At 44.7% G+C, this 15,435-nt stretch overlaps 3 protein-coding genes across 3 annotated transcripts; 2 read left to right on the top strand and 1 right to left on the bottom strand.

Annotated features, from left to right (window-relative positions):
- Positions 1-54: 54 nt before the first annotated feature.
- LOC128728831 (katanin p80 WD40 repeat-containing subunit B1) lies at positions 55-9,614 on the bottom strand. Its single transcript, XM_053822480.1, has 6 exons — positions 9,279-9,614; positions 7,704-7,831; positions 7,273-7,606; positions 5,402-7,199; positions 5,261-5,335; positions 55-292 (listed from the first exon to the last, which is right to left on the bottom strand). Exons 1-6 carry the CDS (start codon positions 9,313-9,315, stop codon positions 55-57), a joined length of 2,610 nt encoding a protein of 869 aa, XP_053678455.1. The 5' UTR covers positions 9,316-9,614.
- Positions 9,615-10,579: 965 nt separating this feature from the next.
- LOC128728900 (serine--tRNA ligase, mitochondrial) lies at positions 10,580-12,042 on the top strand. The gene has a single exon (XM_053822549.1). The coding sequence runs from the start codon at positions 10,580-10,582 to the stop codon at positions 11,891-11,893; it is 1,314 nt and encodes a 437-aa protein (XP_053678524.1). The 3' UTR covers positions 11,894-12,042.
- Positions 12,043-13,524: 1,482 nt separating this feature from the next.
- On the top strand, positions 13,525-14,887 carry LOC128728862 (uncharacterized). Its single transcript, XM_053822511.1, has 3 exons — positions 13,525-14,175; positions 14,374-14,614; positions 14,770-14,887. Exons 1-3 carry the CDS (start codon positions 13,554-13,556, stop codon positions 14,885-14,887), a joined length of 981 nt encoding a protein of 326 aa, XP_053678486.1. The 5' UTR covers positions 13,525-13,553.
- The last annotated feature ends 548 nt before the right edge of the window (positions 14,888-15,435 follow it).

The raw sequence follows: 15,435 nt of genomic DNA, 5'->3' as shown, positions 1-15,435 counted from the left end.
CGCAGGGCACGATCCCGGGCAAGGCGATGCGCCGGCGATCGATCGACCCGTCTATCAGATGTCGACGATCATGTTCTGCAACTGCTGCAGGTTGGTGCCCATCTTGGGGTTCTCTGGCAAACATCGTATCCGCAGCAGCCAGTTCTTGCACTCCATGCACTTTCTTTGGCGCTCCTCGCGGCTAACGTCCACGCCGATGCTGCGGGAGCCCCATGGATCGGTATTTTCTCGGATTACGGGAAGAAACGTGGATAGTATGACGCGCAAAGTATCGCAGGCACGAGTGAAGTGACTGTGGGTGAGATGAAAATAACGAAAATTTGAAGAATTTATTACACTTTGAAAATTGGTATCAATTTTTAACAATTAGAAAGAGCTGCCCTAACGAGAATTAAATTAGCTTGGAGATATTTTAAGGGATGGGATTGATGATATAAAGATGTATTATTAATCATGAAAAAACAAACAATTCCAAAGCTCGAGGAATGGTTTACCAGATCAGAATTATCAAAATTTGTCAATCAAACGGAAAATTGTCAATCAAATCAATTTTAAATGCAGTACATCAACAAGTATACCAATTAAATTACTGAGGTTATATCACGTAGGTCATGAAGCGACAAAAAAACTGCCAATCGCGTAAAAAGAATACAATTTTGTGTGCTACTGTAGACAAAAGGTATTGAACATTTGTAGTTTAAAATTAATTATAGCTTTCTTTTGAAAATATTTTGAAAAAAATTATACAACAGAAAACAATCAATTAATTTTTGAACGCAAAATAAGCCTTTTTGGCTTTGAAAACAAAACGAAAGGCATTTTTATAGTATATGAAACTTAGTGTAGTTTATCATCTGTACGAAACAAATGATCGAACAGTAAAATAAAGCAAAACATGTTTTTACAATACCATAAATAACAAACAAGTAATGTGAAAAACATAAAATAATTTTTATGTTTATATAAAATATTTATGTTAATGTAAAAAATTAAAAGAACAAACAGACAAAAATATTATAGACAAAAAAAATGAACTATAGAGGGCCATAATATTTTTTTTGTATTTCGTTTCCCGTTTCGTTTTGCGTCACAATCGTCTTCCAAATTACACCCATCCACTGCTGAGTGTGGAAAATGCTTATATTTAGCAACAGCTAACCGTCCTCGAGTGCGTCCCCCTCTGCACGTCCCAATCACGTAATATGCTCGTAAAAAGTACGTTTATTTCGTCCTCCATTGCGCTGCAATCACATGTTCTGCTGCACAACGCCGCGGTACCGGGTTTTACTGCCATTGCCGGCCACCGTTGCAAAATCCGGTACGCGTAACAAACAACCCGAGACACAGGATCATATCCTACTGCAGGCGCTGTTCGAGAGCTTCCCCGCTCGGTGGCAATTATAACTCGCGCTCGAGGACACCACCCCGGGGGAACATGAGCCTACCAAAACGGGCCGAGAAAGCGAGAAGCTGCCCGGTAATGGATACTTTTCATAATCTTCCCATCAAATACCAGTCCGGTTTTCTGGCACCGTGGTAAAGGACATCCGGAGAGGAAGGGGGGCGATGGCTTTTGTGTGTGTGTGTGTGTGTGTCAGTGAACAAAATGACGGCGAATTGAAATGGCACAGGAACACGTCCTGATGGCACATATGCCGCCGTTTGGCTGTCGTCGTCAATTTCGTCCTTTAGGGAAGGGCCTCACGGGACCTACCCTGTCAACAGGATCGCAGCCATTGACGTCAATGGCGCATGTAGACACTCGTACAAAGGCTGTTCATACAATTTTTTTTATTATTAACATCATGTTCGCTTCGTGCAACGGTTCTCTATCTCCGGTGCTTCAGAATTGTTGTGATTGTGTTTTTTTTGTTATCACCATAAGTGCGCCCTTCGCTCTCTCTTTGTCACATTATTCGTAACTTATCCCTCTTCTATGGCTGAAACGAGGCTTCTCCGTGCAAAAGCTATTAATCGTAGTCGACTTTATCATCAGCAGGTTTACCTTTAACAGAATGCAAGACGAAGGGGTTTGCTTGCTTGTGGAAAGGCTGTAAAATCTATTCGTCAGCTATTTGTGTTCAAAGTTCCAAAAAAAACCCCTGCAGGACCTTTCACACAGCCTACTAAAACAAGCGCTCACACTAGCGCAGTTGAACCGTAATCTTCATTTCCTCGAAACCCCGTTTAACGCGGTCCCATCGGCGGTCCTCCTAAACCAACCTTTCGCTTCACAACACCCATTCCTGCGGGTTCTCGCACTCCATCGCTAATAATGTAACACGTCACCCTCCGAAGGGGCCCTAAGGAGCTGGCAAGGCAAAAACCACTCCCTCAGACAAATCACGAAAAACCGAGCGCCGCAAAATGAAGGAGTGACAGACGCCGTGTTTCCGGTCGGTTCGCAGCAAAACCACCACAGGGGCGAAAATCGCAGCCCTTGCAATGGGTGGTTTGCGTGCATACAGGCCTTGCCCATATATGGGCTGGGTACGGTTGACCCCTCCCCTTCGAAATGTCGCGAAGGCCGCGAAAAACCTCCCCATACCCAACAGGGGCGAGAGCGAAACGGCACACCAAAAAGCGGACTGTCATAATCGCGCGGCATCCGGGTTGCAGTGGCAGGCTGGATTTGCCCTACTTCCCAAGCTCGCACGAAGGGTAAGCACTTTATCAACCGGCGATCTATCGCCACCCCGGGGCTGCACAATGCAGAAGAAAAGGTCCTTGCTGCGAGCGTGACAGTCCTTGCTGCGAGACGGGGGCAACCGAGCTGGGAAGATAAATCGGGACGTGCATCGGCTCACGGGGCAGGTCATAGGTTCGAGATCCTAATCGCATCACGAGTGTGCTTCCTCTTCGTAACACGGTTGTTACAGTGTGTAAAGTAATATGTTTGGCTTGCGTTATGCTGTGCCCTATTATTTACATCAATGGCTCAATTTATTTCGCAATGGCGAGGAGCCAGCGACGGCAGCCGTTGGCAGAGCGTATTCACATCTCGCATGGGATTAGATCTCTTTTTTTACGGAATCTTCACGTCACGCGTTTTGATAAAATATAACTGAAACAAAACCCAATGCGAACGGGCTGTCTTGAGAAGGATACATGGAAGCAACTAAACGTAACAACTCCACCATTTCTGCTGTAGCTCTTTTAAAACATTAAATCCTAATTATATTATCAACCTCTTTATTTTGCTTTTTCTTTTAACGTTATCGAACTAAGGATTTTGGAAAGAATTTGTAAAATAAAATTACAGAACGTATCAAATTTAGGACCGCAGAGCGTATTTCAATAGTTCTGAATAAATCTCATGGAATAAGGGAGCCTTATATGTTTTCCATACAGCATTGTTGCAACATAATTTTAATTAGTGACAAATCAATACAAGTAAGATTGTTATGTAATGTATTACAAATATACCACGATTATTAAGAAATGAACAGGATATTGAGAATACGAACAATACATTTCAGCTTATGCTTTATATGCTTTATAGTTCAAGCGTAAATTCTAACCCCCTGTGAAACGAATTTTTTGCAAACATCCTTGAACGACCAAATGTATAGAATAAGGATCTATTCTATTGTAGCCTTTAAAGAATCGAAAATAGTTTGAATAAAGTGTTGCTTAATATTTTTGATGCACGTGTTCGTTATTATTCTTGATGCGAGTTAGCAATGAATTGCATTTTTTGGGAAATAATCTAATCAGATTCAATATTTGTACATTTACCATGAAATAAAAATTTGTTGGTTATATTGGTAAAACTTAAGGCCTGGCTTAAACTAAAGAATAATTGATATAGTTGTTGAAAACCGAAATTTTATTTTCCCAATGTATCACCTTATTGGTGCTTTACATCCAGGTTTGTCAACATGTGGCAGGCAAGTAGTAACTTGTGTATATAAATATTTGAATTTGAAAATATATGTTTTTTTTATTAATAACATATTCAAATGGATTTCGTGAATTAATGTGCAGTAAATTAAAAGTATGTATTTCAATATTGTTTGAACGTTAAATGACATGAAAACATATCATACCTGTAGCTGTTACTAATTTGATGAAATATTTCAAAACATCAATCTATTTTAGTTCAATGAATTGCTTGATTATTTCACTAATCAAATAACACATTCTGGTAAAGGTAAGAAGTGTCAAAATTAGTAGCATTACGAAAAGACACAAAACAATATTAATAAGTGGAATTTATTAATGGATCTATAACGATCATACTTCAAAAGAGAAATGACACGTTTTTTTTTTCATCAGATAACTGAACTCCTCCGGTATTCTAAAAATCTTAGTGATTTTATTCTTGAAAACATACGATAAAGAAAAAAAAAGTCAAAAAAGATTGCCAACTAAGTTAATTATTTGTATTCGACTTAATTGTAACAAGCATCAACACAGGGAAGGAAGAGAATGTCAAATCACCAACAGCTGCTATTAGTCGGTAAAAAAATCATATAATATTGCTCGTATCCCATTCTAAAAATATAACATTATTCAAATAAATATGTTGAATAAATTGTTCCTCAATTTATAAAGGGTAGCCATCCCATAAAATAACTATATCATGAGTTTAATCGAAATGCTATACAAGAACGTAAGGAATATATATATATATATATATATATATATATATATATATATATATATATATATATATATATATATATATATATATATATATATATATATATATATTGTATATTGACGTATACATCAATAATAATAACATATATTAATCAATATCACAAGGAATCTTATGGAAGTTAAATGATTACATCGAAATTGATTATTTCCCTTTTCACCATGCAAGTATGTGCAGCATAAACATATTCCTTTATTTTATTTTCTGAAAAAATAGTTGTTTTTTAAAAAAATATTTATTTCTATTTATTGCACCTATACCAACTATGATATACAACAAACTAACAATCCTCCGTATACTAAGATTTGATTTTTTTTATTTTTCCTTTCTTGGATTGGTCTTATTGAATGATTCACAAAGAATCTTCTCATTCAGCATAAAAAGGCTTTTATTTGAAGGAATTTTTCATTACCTGAAATCTTTCCTTGAAGTGCAAATAAATTAAATTTTGCGTAACAAACAACATAAAACACTTTCACAAATTTCACCAAAATTCGCTCTACTCGCTAGAGCAAAAAAACACATTTTAGTCTGATATATATGTCTATATGTCCCAGATTAAGCATGTTAGTTGAAACTTGATCGTTTGGTACTTACAATTTGTACTCGCTCTGCAACAAATCGTACACCTTCGGAAGCAACAACACACACATATCGAGCGTCCATTGAGAGCTGCAATCAAATGAAAAAAATTAGTGAGCGAACCACTGCGCCAACGGCCACAAAAACACAACATACGTTTTCTCGAGTATCGCACCAAGCAAATCCACCAGGATGTGTTGATCGTTCATGCGCACCGCCACCTTAAGCGCCCCAGCCACATCACCAGTTTTCGTATAATTCCTGATGGCAGATAACAACGCGGTCCGGTTGCACAACGCCTGCAACGTGGCATCGTGCTCATTCCGCAACACCTGTATCCCATACTCCATGCTCGAGCTCTCATGCCCACCATTCCGGATGTTGGTCGGTCCGGCAGGTCGATCTAGCAGCAAAGCTCCCACGTTAATTCCGGCGCCACCGATCTCAGACAAAACGTCCCCGTGCAAACCGGCCACGACCGGTTGGTCAAAGCTGGTTATTTGGTGCCTATACGTTCCAGGAGCCGGTGCCACCATCGCCGTCGCCGATCGCTGTGCGTGATGGCGTATATCGAGTGACGTCTTCGATCGGACCGGCTTGGTGACGATCTGCACCTTCACGTTGCTGTTATGCTGCCGCTGCCGATCACTGGAACTTCCGGAACCGTTGCGCAGACTCGTAATCTGCGGCCGAATTGGTGAGCTGCCCCGACTGATCGGTTCCTCGATTATGTATGTTTCATCGAGGCGCACTTTATTCAACTCGAGCGTGCTCTTCGATGTGGCAAGCCGCCGGACCAGATTACCCGCCGAACGGCTGTGGCCAACGCCTCCGTGGATGCTTCCCGGGCGGCGCTGTTCGGTACCAGCTCCGGAGTTTGAACGCAAGTTTGCGCTTCGTCTACTAGTTCCAGTTTCAGCAGCTTTTCCGGTGTTCGATACGCTCCCGGACGAGGTGCCATTCACAAATGCCATTCCGGATCGACCGGATGTGGGCGGTCCAGCGCCTTTGGGCGCGTAATCTGGAGGTTGCGCGTTATTTACCGGGAAGTCTTCTTTGCCCACATCTTTCCGGAGGATCATCGGAAGCAGATTGGGCAAGTGTTTAGTCTCCAATTTCAGGTTATGTTTTTCGATGAAGGTTGGTGATAGTGAAGGTGACCGAGTGTTTTCCCCTGGGCCTACCGGAAACCGTACGGGAGCGGAACCACCGTTTCCGAGGTCGTCGTGTGAGCTTTTCGCTAGAGGCACAACGAAATCAAACGCACCACCACAGTTAGCATCTTCCTCGTCGATCATTTCGATGTTCAGATTTGGAGACATGCCACCACCGTTACCAGTTCCATCTGCCGCATCCGGTCCACCGTTCGAGGACAACGCAGCACCACCGGCACCGCTACCAGCCCCACTTCCAGTCCCGATCGACAGCCGCACTTTGCCGCTGCCTCTGCTGAAGCTCTTACGCGAGGTTTGATTGTGGGTGAACAATTGGGGTTGATTTTGAGGGTTGTAAAACGCACGCAGGTGCCCCAACTGGACAGCGTGTATGGCAACCGATGTCTCATCGTACGTGCCGATAAGCAGCTTCGAGCCGACAATTTTCATGTCACCCAGCTGGCTCCAGTACGCGTCGATCCGGTCAAACTCTCGATCCGGTTCCCAGCCGATCACCGTTATGGCCCCGGTTGTTCCGACGAACAGGCATTTGCCGCTGTCATCGAACGTGAGGGATTCCACTGGATGAACACCGGTTCTGGATGCGGTGTTGGTTGCCGGCGGGATTTGTGTGATCATTTCCCGCTTTTCGAGATCATACAGCTCGACGGAACCGTCTTTACGCCCGGCGGCCATCAAGAGATCGGTGGGGTGGTACTTCACGCACGTGGCAGGTTTCATTTGCTCGTTGAACTCCATAAACGGCTTGCTCATGCGTATATCCCAAATGATGACGCTTCCTGCGATGGGGAAATAAAAACAGCAACATTAGCTTTCTGACGACATTGCGGTAAGGGACACACTCGGCTTTACCTTCAGTACCAGCTGAAGCGATCCAACACGCATCGGGGGAGAACTTGACCGAGTTGACGTGCGCCATGTGGCCCCGGTACTGCTTGATGCTACTCTTCTGTCGGACGTCCCAGAGCCGGATGGTGGTGTCGTTGCTGCCGGATACGACGTAAAAATCGCTGTACGGGTGAGTATCTAGCGAACGGACGCTTTTCATATGCCCATACAGCGAGATCGAGTCGGAAACGTTCAGATTCCATCGCTTAATCACGCCAGTGTCATCCGACGAGTAGACGAAATCATCCTTGTAGGCGAACCTTACGCAATCGATGGAGGAATTATGCCCGGATAGGGTCTGAATTTACGAGATGCGATGTTAGATCATGAAAACAAAAGCACAAGCAAATAAGTAAGCATATCTGCGGCGAGATAAGATGGTTGCATCAACTCACCATAAAACATTTCTCATCACCGAACGTCCATAGCTTTATGCTTCGATCCTGACCTCCGGTGACCAAAACTCGTCCAGTTTCTCCAATATCTAGGCATGTTACTATGCTGCTATGGGCTTGAATACCATCTGTAATGGAAAATTATAAATGCACATTGTTAAAACGTTTTCGAGACCAAGTAAATGTCCATCATTTACTACTAGTCTTACAAAGGAAAAGATTCAAATAAACATCTGTTACCACATTAAACAATTACCATCCCTAAGTAAACACGTGTTAATGAAGACGAGATATTTTTTTTTAGGTTTGTTCATTGACATTCTTACAGCGTAACAAATATTATCAATCTTGTCCTCGGTCAAATTCGATATTTCTAATATTACAAACTCTGCCTGAAGCTTGTAGAAATGTATTGCTTTATGTTTTGATAGTGTTTAGCTTATTAGTTACTGTAATTAGTTAGATAAAATATTCAACAGCATGTTAATGGCATATCATTAAATAAAATAGTCATTATACATATATTTTCAACTGCACAAAGAAAAAAAATGAAAAAACCAATCAAACGTAACATTTTTAATTTGAATTAACGAATGCTTAGTTACAGTTAGCAATCGTTTACTTAAATAAAAATGTTTCGTATGCGCAAATGATTGTTTACAGCATGCAGGTGGTTAAAATCGGGTGCCTACTTCATGAGTAGGAATAGAATCTTGCAATTAATTTTGCAAGAATTTGCATTAAGTTATTTCGTAGCATATGAGTCGTTTTAAAAACTTTAACTTGCGAACCAATTCTGGTTCACCTTTTATGCCATCTGTTTCAAAACAGTGTCTACACGAATCTCTGCGCTGGATTTGATCGCAACTTGCGATCAAAACAACGGAGAGAGAAACAAAGATGCATTGCGACACGACATTGGTATGCACATTATTTTGCTAATTGAATGGAGAAACAGCCTTCAAAGCAACATGAACACCCTCGCGGGTCGAGAAAACCTCAAGTAAAAAAACGATGACCAGATCTCGAAGGCCGAATGTTTTGACCAGGGTCTCATCATATTGGCGAAATAAAATTCGTCACATGATATGTGTTCTCGTCGTGCTAGAATATCGGTTCCGACGTGCTTTGTCAGCAGCACTGCTTGAACGGGGAATTGTTGAAGCATTATGCCTAATTTGGTACAGGCACATAACCTTGCGCTGCACCAACACACCGTTCGCTACTTCATTGACGTTCTCAGCACACAGTCACACGATGCTGACAGTGTAAAAACACGGAAAGGGGCAACAATTCTCTGGCTGCTACGTGCAGATACGGGAGAATGGTACGCGTTGCTTTCTACAGCGGAAAATAATCGGTTGCTAGCAGGGATAACGATTGATTGAAAGACATTTGACTTTGTTTCGCATCATTCCGTGGCGAGTGGCCAGTGCGATATGCAATCCATCGCGACATGCGTGACATGATAGGAACAGATGGGCACCCGAAAATTTGAACGCCAGACGGACAAGACGGGTTAGAGAACTTTAAACCTGGAACGCTCTCACTAGCTCGCGTCGAATAAACACTCACACATTTTGGCCGGCAGCTTCCAGGACAGCGAGGCCATATCCTAGACCAGGCACTAAGGTTTGCACTAAATATCACCGCACTGCGTGTATCTAAGGCAAGTCAATGCCTTTTCGGTACGATCGTACGCGTTTCGGGCGCACTGGCCTAGGTGTAATCATTCGTGCCGAGAAGCTCTTGCACGCAAGTTTCCCGTGCCCTTCTTTGCTTGATGTTTTTTCGTGTCGTTTCTTTTCGCGTTCCCCAACTCCGTCGCTTTGCAACGGACGATCGGTGTTCTGCCCGAAAATCTTGCTTTATTTTCGGACTACTCAGCCAAATCACACTCTCAATGGACTTTTTTTTCTTTTCTCACCGATTCTACAAACAAGACGACCTGACAGTTTAGTAAGCAACACAATTTGCATGGCTGCGTTTTTATCTCCATGTCCAATGGTGTAAACCAACGTCTTCAATGTTTTTACGAGCTCAATATGTTGTACGCAATCTCAACATGCAGCTGTAAACGTATTCAACCATCTAACATTTTTCTTTCATACTATTCACATGTTTATAATTTTCAACATTCATCATTCAAATGATTTTTTTTAAGTTTTGCATCATTATTCAATACACATGAAGTTGTTTAATAGCTTAATAAACTATTTAACATTTTTTACAAGCCTGTATAAATGTAAAACAATAACAGCTACGACGGGTTGATTAATTAACATTGAAAATTTGAGCGATTTGATGCATATTAATATTTCAGATTGAGAAAATGGCTTTTAACAGTACGGAGTATTATTACGACAATATAAGATATGCATAGATGTTTCTAATTTATATTAACACCTAATACCTTGCGTTAATCTCGCGTAGATTAAGTACGCATGGAAAACATTTATTTCGCGAGACAATCTCGTTCCGTTTAAATGGAATACAATATGGTAGCTACTGTCAAATGCCGAAATAAAAACAAACATTGTCATTTGTCAAATTTATGTCTAGTCCACTGTTCGCATTTCAACTGAGCCACTTGTTCAAAAACAGTTGCATAAAGTTGGCTGAAAAACCAAAATAAATGCGCAAATTTGGAGCCTGGTGTATTGAATGTGCGTTGAGTAATGTTTAGGAATTTCTCGTTTTAATGTCTTTATATTATATTTTATTATTATAATGTCTTTTTATTATTATTTTGAATAATATTTACATCAAACATCATATAAAACAACTTATGCCGGCTTTTGTTTTTCTAATGTAATTTATCTCCGTAGAATGTATAAATTATACATCTAGCACTCGACAGCACCTAAGACTATACAATGAATTTAAACGCGATAGTCAAAACAACCGCATGTCCTGGATGGCTTGGAAACATTGTTCGCCGCATGTCTCAACATGCGTTCAATTTACAGTCAATTAATTATAATGCAGATTATTTATTGAATCCTTCGAATATTTCCGAAATAGAAACGAACATAAAGCAACGGAAAGGAATCGGAGATATTCGTTTAGTACACAGCATCAATGAGCGGCTTACGAAGGGAGTGCACCATACCGAAAAAGAAAGCAGCATCCTTAGAGCGCAACTTCAAGCAGAGCTGGAAAAAATTCCAAACCATACTCATCCAGACGTGGCGCATTATGGAACTGAACCAAAGGTTGTTCAGCGATTTAACGAACAGCTTAAACAGACCGATCGAAAGTTTTATCCATTCGACGATATCTGCAAGAAAATGAATCTTTTTCGGATGGAAAACCTAGGAAACTTCACCGGACACCGCTCGTATTACTTAACCGACGAGCTAGCGGAATTCGAACATGCACTCATCAACCATACGGTGGCGAGCTTACGACGACGAAACTTCGAACTCATCACCGTGCCAGATATTCTTCCCGGGCACATCATCGAAAGTTGCGGGATGAGCGTTCATGGCGATCGCAATCAGGTGTACAAACTGAACGGCGATAATCGCGAATCGCTTTGCCTCTCCGGCACGTCCGAAATGGCTTTGGCGGGTTACTACGCCGGTCGGACACTGCCAGCTAAGCTGCTTCCCCGCAAACTCATGGCCGTTAGCCGGTGCTATCGGGCGGAAACATCCGCTCTGCTCGAGGAGAAAGGCATCTATCGGGTGCATCAGTTCACAAAGGTCGAAATGTTCGCCGTGTGCCGACCGGACCAGTCGGAGGCCATGCTGGAGGAGTTCCGTGACATCGAGGTCAGCCTTTTCGACGGACTGGGGCTGCATTTCCTACTGCTAGACATGCCACCATGCGAGCTAGGCGCACCAGCCTACCGGAAGTATGACATTGAAGCGTGGATGCCAGGGCGTGGGATGTACGGCGAAATATCAAGCTGCAGCGACTGCACGGACTACCAAGCCCGGCGGCTCGGCATCCGCGTGGAAACCACCCCGGGGCAGGATACGTACGCCCATACTGTTAACGGCACCGCTTGCGCCATCCCGCGGATGTTGATCGCAATATTGGAAAACTTCCAAAACGAAGACTTTACCATAACCGTGCCGGAGGTGCTTCGGTGGTATATGAGCGGGAAACAGTTCCTCCGTCGGCGGAAGGTGCTGCCAGAGCTGAAGTTGACTAAACGCTTGCAGCAGCAGGAAATAACGTGAATGGAAGGCGAGCAGAGCATGTTATCGACTTGCGTATAAGCTCTTGTGTAGGTGTTCGACGCGATAGGAACAGCTATAGAAACTGTTTTACTGCCGATAGGCTGCAACGCATTATAATAGTAATTGTAGCAATAATAATAAGAATAATAGGCCCCGATCAGTGTATTTTCAATCTCGCTGAAGCCTCACCCATAATTGAAAGAAAACCGTGTCCCAACATCGAACAGTGGCGCACGGTTTATCAAAATTGGACCTACCCCCTCACAATAGCCGGCGCGTAAGCGCATAAGCCGGATTCGTTTCCATACATGAGATTTATGAGCCCCAAAATGTACCATTAATAGCCAAGCAAGCAGGATGGCCCGATCCGATCTCAGGCTAGCGTGACGTAGGTAGACTCATCCTGTTCAGACTCGTCAGACAAACTACCGTGTCGTGGCAGCATAATACAAACCAACACCCAACGACCGGCAAAACCGCCCGAACGGCGCAATGAAGCGTGAAAATTATGTTGTATTGAAAATGAAACCGTACACATGGCCTGACCTCAGATGGCAATGGTAGATGGGGTTTTGTCACCTTTTTCCAGCTGCATCTTCCATATCACTGACCTGCTCGGTCAATGACATCGGCAAATGACGCGGATGTGCATCTGTATCCCTTGGCAAGTAGGACTTGATGTGTCCCTTGATGACACGATATTTCTCTTTACAATCTAACTCAAGCTCTACACGCTGTTAAGAAAAATTGTAATACAATATTGCACAAATGTTTTTTTTTTTTTGCAGATAAAATCCCACCTGGAACACTCTTCTAATTGAGCAATGGGGAAAAGGAAATCTGAAGATGTAACTGTGCCGCATGCCAGGAAAATCCTATACGCCCATTTCTTCAGCACATTTGCCAACTGTACACGTTTTCCCAGACCAAACCGGTGGAGCAAGAACAAAAAAAACACACACACACAATATCTCTCCCCGCTCGACATCTCGACGTCTTCAACAGTTCACGCATCACGTGATAAATGAACCACAACGAGCGATCGGGCTTGGTTTTGCAGCACGAAGATTACGATCACGATGGCAAATGGGGGCTGAGACCAGAGAGCTGGCATGTCCCCTCCTAGTCCGCAAGCTGCCTGCGTGAGCTCAAATTGATTCGAAACAATTCAAATTGTCTGCCAGATTTCGGCATGCCCGGCGCACGTGGCGGTGTCCGTTGTCATGTCCCATGTCCTGCGCACCCTGCCAACCACCAGTAAAGGTGTATGACGACCGTGAGCTGCGCGTAAACTAGCCAGGCATAACCTGGATGTGCGGGGTTCCAGTATAAAAGCAAACGGGGCACGGATCGGGTCCTCATTACGCCGGTCGTGGTGTAACGTCCAGAATCGTGCCTGTCTGCCGTGAAGTAGTGCGCTGCCGGTTGGATCACCTCAAACTCATCTATCAAACTACACACAAACCGCTCTCCCAGCCGGTGGATATTTCGGCGGGATCTAGTCGCGCGTGAAACGTTCAAACGCAGCTTCCTTCCTTAGCGAATCCTAGTTCCTGCAGTAGTTCGTAGTGTAGAACATCGACGACGGGCTGAGTGTCGTTTGAAATCCTAGCGTACCTTCTCCCAGGACATTTAAAGTGATAAAACGAAAGCGTGAGCGATGTCGTACATTGGCAACACGTCAGACGTGGAGCAGGAGAAGAACCTGTCCGAATACCGGCGGCAGCGCAGCTCGAGCAATCTGATGGCCACCGGTGGGAAGCAATCGGTCGGTAGCCCGAAAATGTCGGATGTCCTGTGGAACGATAAACGTGCCGCGAGCCGTGCAGTGAACGCGAGCGACGACGACGACTCGGAGGTGTCGGATAGCGAGAACTTCCTCGCGAAGGGTGCGTTCCTGCTGACGCCCTCGCACGAACTCTCGATGGACCGGGCGGCGCTGATCTGCGAGAAGATGAACTTCAAGGGTTGCTTCAGCCTGACGAAAACCGCCACCGGGATACTGTTCAAGTTTTCCAGCCCGGAAGACTACCAGGCGGTGTTTAAGAAGGGCTTCCATAAGGTGACCGGGGCGCGGTTCTACAAAAAGATCGCCATCCCGTGCCGGCCGCAGAAAACGTTCATGCTGTACGTATTCGACGTACCGGAGGACCTGCCGGAGGAGGACATTCGGCACTCGTTGTATCGCTTCAACTCGGTGGTCGAGGTGGTCCGGCTGGTCGTGCACTATCAGAAGCCCGCGATCCAGCCGGATCCTGGTCAGATGCACGCGAACGGTAAGTGTTCGCAGAGCACGCGCCCGACTGATCCGGCTTCTCTTCTGTCTCTCTTTCTATCCCGTCATTGTCTCCCTCTTTCTCTCTCTCTCTCTCTCTCTCTCTCTCGATCTACGTGTTCCGTTAATTTCTCCTATCCCATCTGCCCCACCATGGACGGCCGGTGATCCTGGTGCGTGTCCTTGGCGCGGTGCCGCCATTCAGCTCCCGGTGCGCCCCAGCAAAAGCCGCAGGTACCGAAGCTACCGACGACGAAGCCGATCGACGAGCAGGATGTGGCCCTGCAGAAAGAATCACCACCGCCACCGATACGCATCACGCTTGCTTCGCTCGAGGAGTACAATCACCTACTGCAGAACGGGCTGGACTTCTACGGGGCAACATTCTTCCCGACGGAGGCCCAGCTACCACCGCACGCGGCCAAGATCGCAACCAAACGGGGAACGTAAGTACACGTCGTCCTGGGGAACGTCCGCAGTATGCTCAGCCGTCAGTAGGCGGTCCTGGGTATCTCAGTCCCATGTGGACGTTCCTAATCCTAAGTTGCCAAGATCCTAACCTATTTCTCTCTTTATCTCCCCAAACCGGGCCTTCCACTAGACGCATGATCGACGGCAGCATTCCTGGGCGTGTACGCGAGCTGCTGCCGGTGTTCGATGCGGCCGGATTTAGCAAAATTCCGCCGCCGGCATCGAAAACGATTAAACCGCGCCCATAAACCGCCGCACGTCAGGAACCTCGCCAGGTTCGCCTGGGTATCATCATCATACGAGACTTCCTTCATCTTCCATTTGCAAAACGTTGCGCTCCCTCACGCACCATCCTCACACACGCAGGACCACCACGCTCAGCAGGTCGGAATTCAATCAAACCCCTATCCGCCAGAAGCCGATTCCACGATTCCTGACGTGCCTTGTCGTGCGTTGCTGCAGCCAATCGTGACGGATGCACGCCACGCGTGACTAGCTCGCTAAACCTACAAAACACCTCAGAATGGGGACTTCCTACGATCATCGGCAAAGCCGAAATTAGCCACCCTCGCCCAACCCCCGGCCTACCCGTCACAAGACCCAGTGCAGCGAGGCGTGCAAACTGGCAAGAAGTCTAATTTTGGAAAACAATCGCCTCCAACGTCCACGCCTGTAAACGCTTGACAGCCGTGGGGCGCAAGGTCTCGCAAATTCTGCTCACGATACTTGCAGGCGGAGTTTAAGCCACTCCTTACATGCTTCATTTTTTCCTTTAATTCCTTTTCAACCATACCCC

This window comes from Anopheles nili, chromosome X (genome assembly GCF_943737925.1).
Source record: "Anopheles nili chromosome X, idAnoNiliSN_F5_01, whole genome shotgun sequence".
NCBI lineage: Eukaryota > Metazoa > Arthropoda > Insecta > Diptera > Culicidae > Anopheles > Anopheles nili.
This window is presented reverse-complemented; position numbering and strand designations above follow the sequence as displayed.

What these genes read in the sequence shown, in the direction of transcription:
- LOC128728831 (XM_053822480.1), bottom strand. Translation starts at nt 9,315, where the DNA reads ATGGCCTCGCTGTCCTGGAAGCTGCCGGCCAAAATGT. An exon ending in GTGATGAGAAATGTTTTATG is followed by an intron (nt 7,607 to 7,703) that starts GTGAGTTGATGC and finishes TCGTAAATTCAG; the next exon opens with ACCCTATCCGGGCATAATTC. An exon ending in CGCTTCAGCTGGTACTGAAG is followed by an intron (nt 7,200 to 7,272) that starts GTAAAGCCGAGT and finishes TCCCCATCGCAG; the next exon opens with GAAGCGTCATCATTTGGGAT.
- LOC128728900 (XM_053822549.1), top strand. Translation starts at nt 10,580, where the DNA reads ATGAATTTAAACGCGATAGTCAAAACAACCGCATGTCCTGGATGGCTT.
- LOC128728862 (XM_053822511.1), top strand. Translation starts at nt 13,554, where the DNA reads ATGTCGTACATTGGCAACACGTCAGACGTGGAGCAGGAGAAGAACCTG. An exon ending in GATGCACGCGAACGGTAAGT is followed by an intron (nt 14,176 to 14,373) that starts GTTCGCAGAGCA and finishes GCCGCCATTCAG; the next exon opens with CTCCCGGTGCGCCCCAGCAA. An exon ending in ATCGCAACCAAACGGGGAAC is followed by an intron (nt 14,615 to 14,769) that starts GTAAGTACACGT and finishes GCCTTCCACTAG; the next exon opens with ACGCATGATCGACGGCAGCA.